This window comes from Phoenix dactylifera, chromosome 4 (assembly GCF_009389715.1).
Source record: "Phoenix dactylifera cultivar Barhee BC4 chromosome 4, palm_55x_up_171113_PBpolish2nd_filt_p, whole genome shotgun sequence".
Lineage (NCBI taxonomy): Eukaryota > Viridiplantae > Streptophyta > Magnoliopsida > Arecales > Arecaceae > Phoenix > Phoenix dactylifera.
In genome coordinates, this window is record NC_052395.1 from 27,080,491 (window position 1) to 27,090,610 (window position 10,120).

Genomic DNA, 10,120 nt, shown 5'->3' on the forward strand with positions numbered 1-10,120 from the left:
GACTACTAAATATAATGAATGTTTGAATAACTGAGGTTTCAAGTAAGCAGTATACGCAATCCTAGTTACAAAGAATCAGTAAACATGATGATTTCACTTATATGTAGGATCAAGTTCAGCCTACGATTAACAAAACTAACACAACTAAAGAACCCATATAACATAAACCACTCTAGAATGTCACGTAATAACCTTTTTTCCTTTTTTATTTTCTTTTTTTTATTTTTTAATATTTTGTTATTTTTGACCAAAATGCTAAAACACCGTGCAAAACATCAAAAAAAACCAAAACTGGCAAAACTGAAACTCCATAAAGCCAGTAAAAACCAATTTCACAAACCTTGGCATGTATATACACATATAAGAATCTTCATAAATGCATGTGCAAATGTATCTGTATCCATGTATGTGTACATATGTACATATATATGTACATAAGCACATATATGCATATCTAATATATCTATCCTATATAAAAGAGGAATTTGAAATTGCGGAACATTCCTTTCCTTATTCAATCCATCATATGTTGTTCCAAAAATATCATCAATATTTTGTTTTGATTTTTATAATCTCAATATTATTCTCCACGATCCAAAAGATCCACCTTCCACAATCTCTCTCCCTCATGCATGCTCCATGCACCTCCCCCTCCCTCCACCCACCCTCTTTAGAAATCTCTCCCTCCTTTTTCCATCAAACCTATTCTTAAACCTCTTTCATAAAGACTACATATGTTATTTTATTTTTCTAATAATTTAAACTTTCAGCATATACATACATGTTGTATTAAATATGATATTAATTTGATTTTATATCTTGTATGTTAAGTGAGTAATTTTGTTTGTTCTTTCTTATTTTCACTTTCTATTTTGTATTTTTAGTTTGAATTTTCTAGTTCTATTTATCTTGTCTTGTGTCTTTTAGTTTTATTATTTAGTCTTGTATTTCATTATTTTATTTATTCCATTCCTTTTTTCTACTTCAATTAATCTTATATTTTTATTTTACTTAATTTCTTATAGTTTATAATTTGATTTTGTTAATGTTATTTAAATTTTTGTTTTGTGTCTGTTATTTATTTTTCCAAATTCATTCTGTAATTTTCTTTTTTGACTTGTTTACTTGCTTTTTAGATTTTGTTTTGCATTTTCAGTTTTATTTTTCAGCTATTTTCCTTTTTTAAATTTTATTTCCATTTATGATTGTTTTTATTTTGTATTTTCAGTTTTATAGGCTTCTTACATTTTCCTTTTCAATTACTTAATATGTTTCATCATTCCTAGCCTGTTATTAATATTTTGTTCTCTATTTTTTATATTCTACTTTCTATGTTGTGTTATAATATTTATTTTACGTTAGATTTATCTAACTGTTTTTTCTTTGATTATTTAGTTTAAAATTTTTAATCTGTTATCTTTAGTTTGGAAGTCATTATTTTTTTTCTAGAAAATGTGCATTGCACATGCCCAATTGCTAGTGTGCATTTATATGTGTTTGTGTGTACATGCATGTGTGCATAGCCAGCTCGCAAGCTAGCTAGACAGCTGTCTACATGTACTAGGTGCCCAACTCGAATTGGAGGGCATATATGTTACATACATACACAAGTATTGATGTAGATATACATCTAACCATACACACATATTTGCATTTGGCTGCTTGTGTATAGATAGGCAAGTGTTTCCATAATTGTGTATGCATAGAGGTAGGTAGGTGGGCAGAGTTGGAGGAAGTTATATGCTTAGTTTTGTAAATGTTCTACATGCTATGGTAGACATGCATCTAGGGAAACAGAGTTGGAGTATGGTATCTAACATACACACATTATGTGCCCACATGTTTGAAGGTGTTAGTGATGTTTCAGGTCAAGATATAGGTAGGTTGTAGGAAGGCAAGTAGTAGAGATGAAGAGACTATGTAACATTGAGAGTAACTGGATATATAGCACCGAAGTCTGAAATGGGAACTAACACTACATTTATGGAGGTCAACTTATACATCTAGGGAAACAGAGTTAGAGTACAGTATCTAACACACACATTATGCGCCCACATGTTTGAAGGTGTTAGTGATGTTTCAGGTCAAGATATAGGGAGGTTGTAGGAAGGCAAGTGGTAGAGATGATGAGATACATGTAACATTGAGAGTAACTAGATATATAGCACCGTAGTCTGAAATGGGAACTAACACTACATTTATGGAGGTCAATTTATACAAGCAAGAGGAGAAAAAATGATATGCATCAAAAAAAACAAAATTAAGAATTATTGATGATGTTTTGCTGCCATTATAATATTGAATTACAGTATCGCATTTGTTCAACAAGAATGATTTGGGAATTCTCACCAATCCAAGGAATCTTAAAATCCACTATTGGTACTTTCATTTTTATATGATACACCAAAAATGGTTATAAAATTCTATAAAACGTGAAGCCAAAGGCTAGGATCATAAGTCACGATTTTTATTCTAATTATTCAAGCCCTCATCCAATTACTTGGGGTCTCAATGGAGTATAGCTAAACATGAAAATTTTCATATGGTTCAAATTTGTTTATGTATTAGGTCTGTAATTGTTTGTTCTTTTATTAGTCATGGTTCTTGGGTTGCTTAGCCCTGAACTTGGGCCTTCCTTGGTCATCAAGTTACTTGGGCCCCAGGTCATCTTTTCATAATATATTTAATCATTTGGTTTTCACTTATTAAGAAAGTGTTTTCTCTCAACACCTCTCTATATATCTTCTTTCTCTACTCTTCTCCAAATCAATTTAATTTATTGTCTCTCTTTTTTCTTTATCAAATCCCTATTTATACAGCAAAATATGTAGAGTGGTTTAAAGTTTGATCTTAAGTCAATATTGAACCCACAACTTTAACCTTAAACCATAAGAACCGTCTTCCTAACATCAAACCCTATTCTCTAATCCCTAGGAAGAACCTAGAAAGCCTACTCTCTTACCTTCAATCAACTAAAATGCTCACTTTTGTCCTGTTTTCTATGGTAGGACAGCAAGGTAGCAAGTTACTTATTCCCTAATTTCTCTGTGACCACTTAGGCCCATCAATGAATAAGCATGTATTCTGACTTTATGGGCTGCACCCACACCCGTTGTGTGTGAGTCGCCGATGTACAAAAAAAAAAAATGCATAAGCATGTATCTCTAAGGTGTCATGAATCAGTGAACCTTTTGCCGTGACACACACATGCCCACAACCACACCCATCCATGCTCCCACTCACCCACACAAATACAAATATATGTATGTGTAGATAACAAAATGTAGCTTTTTTAAGCTAGGAACCCCAAAAAAGACAGAATGAACAAATTTTAATTAAAAGGTAAGATCTAGAGCCATGAATACCCTGCCCATCCCTGCCCTTGTTAAAATCTAAATATGAATGTATAGCGTTTCAAATTTTAATTAAAATGTAACTCTAAAAGCTATACAGCTAACCTACAACATAATAATCTGCAGGATACCTGTTATCACCTTCAAGCCACTTGACTTTAGAAAACTTATCTTATAAAGCATAGACATCCGATCTGTATATATAATGCATATATACATACAAATATCATGCAACTTTTCAAGTTCATCTCCCCCAAAAAGACAGAATGCCCCATGTTAAAATATACATCCATGAGATGCATAGCCTTTTGAATTTTACATAAGTAGTGGCTTTAAAAGCCACAAAATTTAAATTCAACTAACCTGTAGACCATATTGTTCTGCATGATACTTGTTATCACCTTCAAGGCGCTCGACTTCAACATACTTATCAAATGAAGCATAAACATCACGACAGCCCTTAACATCAAGCTGAAGGTCTGCAAAGAAAGCAGTCAAGATAATGCATATTAGAACAAAAGAATGGCAGGGTCCAAAACTTGCAGATGCCAGGAGATGCCCTGCAGTTACATACCATAGAATGACTCTTTTCTTGTGGATTTATAGTCAACATTAATACACTCAATATAATTCATGTGGTGCCCTTCAAATAACTGTTGTATTGTGCCTTCTACAACAGTTCCCTGGGACAATGTCAAGAAGTTATGATTATTTAAGTAGAACAGACCATGGAAAATGAGAAACATATTAGTATAAAAGTCATACCTTCATCTTATCTTCTAACTTTTCAGAAAGAACCCTATTAAGTTCTTGCACATCATGCTGCATAAAAGAATCATATGTGTCCCATCCAAAAGACTTGGTTAGCTCTTTTGTAGCAACACTACAGTCACTATACTGAAGCTTATAAAATAGGCTCTGCAGAGCCAAAGGAATGCTTCCAGATGGCATATCATTCTCCGTTGTAGGCATGTGGTACACAGCCTGAAATTCACAATCCACGATAATCAGCATTTTCAGCATCTTGTGAAATGGGCATATGTTGTGGGTTATACCTTTCTGAAGTAAGGAATATGGTACAGAGTCTGAAGAAGAGAATTCATATAGCAAGTAGCTCCTTGATTCTTAAGACCAACATAACCTGTCTCTTTTTTTGAGTCATAACTCCAGTAATCAACCACCCGGCGAACAGCAACCTCCGCTTCGATTATACATGTATCATTCACAAGATATCCTCTACTTGGGTCATAGAGTTCACTTAAAGGCATAAATGAAGTGAAACCCCAATCACTTTCCCGTGCATTAAATTGGTGATGTGTGTCTGCAGAGGAAAAGAATAGAGGTCAAGAACATTCACAAATAAACCGCTATAGGAGAAAGTGTTTCTCCTATAGGAGAAAGTGTGTGCAAGCCCATAGTAACCTCCTCTTACAGTAAAGTTCCATGGAGACTTGCAGCACATACAGTTTTAAAAAGTATTGGACCATGTTTTCCCTTTTATGTTGACAGCAACAACTCAATGCAGCCTCAAAGTTTAAAGTTCCTATTACATTGCAAACACAATGTTTTATGAATTAATCAAAAGGATCATTTTGTCCCATGTGGCAATTGCCGTTTGACCTCTTGTTTTGGTTGCTTCCTTAAAGTTGCATCTTAAAAAATTTATAAGCAATGAACAGGAAGGGAAAACATTTTATTTCAAGAACCCAACAGAGCACTTTTCTCTTGTCCATTCCTTATCATGTGGTCCAAGTCAATAGAAATGCAAGCTTAAATGGATCAGTATAATTAGATTAGCAATACATTGGAATTTGGAGAAACATTGGAAGGCTCTACTATGATAAGACAGCAACCGCAAACTCCAGTATTGCATTAACCAGTTTAACATACATATGAAAAAAAGGTCACCATAATCTAAGCAATTCAACAATAGAAATATCATGGGAAAAACAAGGCATACCTTTTCTTATTGAGTACTTGCTGTGGATTTGATTAATAATAGCAAGGTTGAACTGTGCATATCTGCTCCACCCATATGGCAGGGTGGCTGAATCAGCAACATCCAGGTACATAGACAAGTGGTCTACATTATTTCCCTTGGGAAAAATCAGCACCCGCCTATATTAAGCAATGCAAACATCAGAACTTACATCAGTCGACGTCCTAACTAGGTTAGTCTGTACCATGTGCAGAGAACAAGATAATCAACAGGCAGGAAAGAGTTCAGATTCTTACCACTTGTATCCCCCGACAAAGAAAATTTCGGAGTAGTGCTTTTTGGTGTTCAACCTGGAGAAATTCTCGATCCTCCAAGTGAATCTATATGCAGCAGGATCCTCCACTGGCTGATTCTCCGCCGGCGTGGCAGTTTCCGTTTGCAGTGCTAGAGCAAAAACACGATCAGAGGCGCAAAAAAAAAAACAACCAAACAAAGAAACAAAGTAAAACCCTAAATCATCCCTCGTTAAAAACAACAAAAAAAACAAAAACAGGAAACAGTTTTTTTGATCATAACACACAGAAAACTAAAAAATTCCGGTGCAACAGGAACTCGATTCAACCACCAGACCGAGCAAATTAAAGATAAGAGTTTCGTTACCTTCCATGGGCTGGGGTCCTTCAGTGAGCGCCGGATGGGGAACCAGCATCTCCTCGTCCTCCTGCTGCCAAACCGAAGCACAAATCAGCGCTCAGATCCAGGAAACCCACACTCATTCCCTCAACAAAAGAAAAAAGGAAAAAAACTAGAAATCGAACACATGCGAAATCGATAGATATCCCAGTTCAACCGAATCCCGTGCCCCGAAACCGACCCCAAACCCTAGAAAACCAGGAAGAATCACCACGGAACGCAGAAGAAACACAGCGTATAAAGAAAGACCAAAGGATCTAGAGGCCATGGTAAATGGGTTTCTTAGGTTAAAAATTTACACGAGGGGAGGGGAGGGATAGGGATTCGGGAACGGATACCTCGAGAGGGGGAGGGGTCACCATAGTCATGGATGGATGCGCCGACTGGCGCTGGAGAAGCCGATCCGGCAGGAGGATCGCCGGCGGAGGACGGGAAAAGGGGGTAGGGGAAGGCAGCGGAGGGTACGAAGAGAAGGAGCTCTCCGAGAGCGAGAGCGAGCGACGACACAGAGACGAGCGTTCGGTGAAAGGCCGCGGGGTTTTATATGGAGCAGGGGCATTCAGGGAATTCCCGGCGGGGCTCGCATCCACAGTAGAAGTCCAAAGTCCGGACGGTAGCGTGGATTAAAATAAACATTCTAGTGTTTATCCGGAGGATTTTTCCGAAATGACAAACGGGAAATTTTTCGATAGGAATGGTCGGTTAATTACGGCGTTCTGTGGAAACGAATTCAGTTCCAGCCCTGTTTTTGTTTTCAAAGCCGTGATTTCGCTTGTCTTGGTGGAAGGAAGCCAAAGATGACCAGGGATCTCGATTTATTGGCTAGAATGGAAGGTGGGGATATTTTGGAGAGTGCCAAAATATTATAATATCTGTTGGGGGAAAAACCCCAAGTCATACCGCCACGGAGGCGCTCGGCTAGAGAACGCCGACCGGAAAAGCGCTCGACTAAAGGACGCCGACCAGAGAGAGCGCCAAGAGGCGCCCAACCAAAATAACCAAGTAGGGATGCTCGGCTAGAAAGAGCCGATCAGAAGAACGCCGACCAGAGAAGCGCTCGAACTAGGAAGCGCCGACCAGAGACAAAGCGCCAAATAGAAGCGCTCGGCTAGAAGGTGCTCGCCCAAAGGGCGTCGACCAGAAGTACTAGAAGCAACCCCGCCACAGGGCGCCCCTCTGGGCGACCAGCTCGGCTCGGCACTCTTGCCGAGCCGATGCCTTAACTAATACTCCTCCCCGCCTAGCTTTCTCGAAAGGTCCGGCGGCTATACACGCGACTCTACTACAACCTGCCACTATCTCCAAGCCATCAAAGCATAAGATCTCCGCAGGTATTCGGCACGACCTGCCATTAATGCATGAGGCTCCCTCAAGTCTCCAATGCACTCAGTCATTTAATGAACACGGCTCAAGACGATCTCCGGATCACTGAACCATCAAAGCGTATGGCTCTCCCTGACCGTCGGTTCATTCGGTAATAAATGCACTTACCATCCACGGACCCCAGGCCTACCACAGCCGGCGGTTCAACCACTCCAACAGGTCCGATCGACCGTGACAACTCCCTGGTTCCGGTCTGATTCGGTCCCGTTCTCCACTACGCCATTAATGGGCCAAATCGTGCCCAATTATGATGAAAAGAGACAAATTCCCCTGCCACCTCCCAGGTAACGTAATCCCCTTCTATAAAAGAAAACCTGGGAGAAGGGAATAGGGGACCCCCGGAGAGAACCCTCCTGGACCGGGTGAAAAGAAGCAAACAGCACAGACACAATTGAGGACATCATCCTCTTCATCTTCTTTATCTGATCCAAATGCTCTCCTGCCTGCTCTCTCCACATATTCTCCCTCTGACTTAAGCATCGGAGGGCCGGCGCCGGGGAGCCCGGCCACCGGCTTTTTTGCAGGACAGGACAGGACTGGACGCACCACCCCTCTTTGCTCTCTTCCACTCCCCAGCGGAGGACGCGGCCGGCCGGCGCCCCGCCGTCCGCCCTCTCAGGCGGCGGAGCTCCTCCTCCCCTGGCTTTGCGGCGGCCCCCGGGTCCAATTTCCAGCAACAGTTGGCGCTAGAGGAAGGGACCGAGTTCGCTGCCATGAAGCTAAGAAGCAAAGGGGCTTCCAATGCCTCTCGACGTCCTCCACCCAGTCCTGAGCATTCCGTCCGGAACTCACCACCTCCGGCCGAGTCAACCCCTCAAGTTCGGCCGGAGCAGTTTGATGCCCTGGTGCAACAAGTGCAAGCCTTGGCTACCGCTGTCCAAAGCTTGCAACCCAGGGGCATCCCAACGGCACCGCCTCCTCCGGCTCCAGCTCAACTGGAGCCTCCTACAAGCGGACTTCCCCTTCGAGGTCAGGACTCCCAAGTCCAGGCCTCCCTCTGGAGAGAGCACCCAGCCAGAGGCTACGGAGGCTAGCCACAGCCTTCAGAAGCTGAGTCGGTTCCAGGGCAACCTGCGCTCGAACGAACCGCTGCAGCGATCCTCCAGAATGATGAACTCGACAAGAAGGTCGAGAAGCTGGAGCGCCAAATCCAGGCACTCCACGGGAGAAAATCAGGACGTGATAACGACTTCGAGTTCACTACGAAGTCACCCTTCTCCCCGGAGATCGAAGATGAACCGGTCCCACTACGGTTCAAGATGCCCCAGGTGGAGCCCTACAACGGCAAGGCTGATCCCCTTGACCACCTGGAGAGTTACCGGGTCTTAATGGCCCTACAAGGAGCCTCGGAGGCCATGATGTGCAAAGCTTTTCCGGCGACACTCCGAGGGCCAGCCCGGCTTTGGTTCACCGGGCTGAAGCCGAGTACTGTCTCTTTCTTTGAGCAGCTCGGCAGATAATTTGCTGGCAACTTTGCCGCCTGCCAGCCCCAGCGGCGGACATCCGACTCCCTCCTTGATATCAAACAAAAGGAGGGAGAATCCTTCAAGGAGTACTTGGACCGGTTCACCGCCGCAACATGGGAGGTCCGGGAGCTTGACCAGTCAATCGCCATGTCGGCGTTGAAGACTGGAGCCCGGTCCTACAGATTCCTCTTCTCGATCGAGAAGAATTTCTCCACGGACCTCACCGAAATGTTCGCTCGGGCGCGGAAGTATGCCAAGGCAGAAGAGGCCGTAGCGGTTAGGCGGGGCGGGACCGAGCAGAACCCCAAGAAGAGACGTCGCGAGGAGCGCGGCCAGCCCAGAAGCCCGTCTCCGCGACGAGCTAAGAATCCGCCCCGCCCGAAGAGTCCACCCCGGTTGAGAGGACCGCCACAGCAGAGGTCACCACTCCGCCCGAGATTCCCACTGCAGGCCCGTGCACCCGAAGGGAGGTATGAAAAGTATACTCCCCTCAATGCTCCTCGGGCTGAAATCCTCATGGAGATTGAGAGTCGGGATTGCATCCGGCTCCCACCTCCGAAGCCAGACACCAGAATCCGGCGTGATCTCCGGAAGTATTGCCGTTTCCACCGGGATCACGGCCATGATACCGAGGATTGTTATCAGCTCCGAAATGAGATCGAAGCACTCATTCGCCGAGGGGTGCTCGATCGGTTTGTGCAAGGCCGGCGTAAAGGGAAGAAGCCAGCCAAAGGAGCAGCACAGCCTGAAGGTTCAAATGCCAACAGGCCCATCGCCGGCGTCATCAACACTATCCGAGGCGGGACCTCGGCTGGGGAAGCCTTAGGGGAAGAAGCCTCCTCGAAGCGCCTGCGCATCTCTGAAGCCATCTCCTTCTCAGATGATGATCTAGAGGGAGTCGAAACTCCCCATGATGATGCCGTGGTCATCTCCATGATCATAAATAAATTTGATGTAAAACGCATCCTGGTTGATAATGGAAGCTCGGCGAATGTTTTGTATTTTGGTACTTATTGTAAAATGGGGATGACAAAAGAACAGCTACGGAGGATGAATGGTCCGCTAGTTGGATTCACTGGGGATTCAGTCCCAGTAGAGGGCGAGATCGACCTTCTGGTCACGGCCGGGCTCGCCCCTCGTGAAAGTACCGTGGGTATGAGCTTCCTTGTAATACGCTTGCCCTCGGTTTACAACGCCATCCTCGGAAGGCCAGGACTCAATGCCCTCCGAGCAGTGGTCTCAACTCACCACCTGCTGATGCGATTCCCTACCAGCCAGGGAGTCGG

At 43.3% G+C, this 10,120-nt stretch overlaps 1 protein-coding gene across 13 annotated transcripts in view; it reads right to left on the bottom strand.

Moving 5' to 3' along the window:
- The window catches only part of LOC103720599 (ubiquitin carboxyl-terminal hydrolase 12-like), a 36,673-nt gene extending 30,167 nt beyond the window's left edge, over window positions 1-6,506 (bottom strand). For 12 of the 13 annotated variants that reach the window (XR_606200.4, XR_606201.4, XR_606199.4 and 9 more), the window contains exons 1-8: window positions 6,324-6,506; window positions 5,953-6,016; window positions 5,589-5,736; window positions 5,314-5,471; window positions 4,409-4,674; window positions 4,119-4,337; window positions 3,928-4,036; window positions 3,717-3,832 (exon numbers count right to left, since the gene is read on the bottom strand). Coding sequence is in view for 7 of the 13 variants with exons in the window: in XM_039126038.1 (XP_038981966.1) it covers window positions 3,717-3,832; window positions 3,928-4,036; window positions 4,119-4,337; window positions 4,409-4,674; window positions 5,314-5,471; window positions 5,589-5,736; window positions 5,953-6,016; window positions 6,324-6,353 (1,110 nt within the window). In the remaining 6 variants the exon portion in view is untranslated. The remainder of the gene's footprint in view (window positions 1-3,716; window positions 3,833-3,927; window positions 4,037-4,118; window positions 4,338-4,408; window positions 4,675-5,313; window positions 5,472-5,588; window positions 5,737-5,952; window positions 6,017-6,323) is intronic. The other variant, XM_008810377.4, reaches the window with a different exon arrangement.
- Between the last annotated feature and the right edge of the window lie 3,614 nt (window positions 6,507-10,120).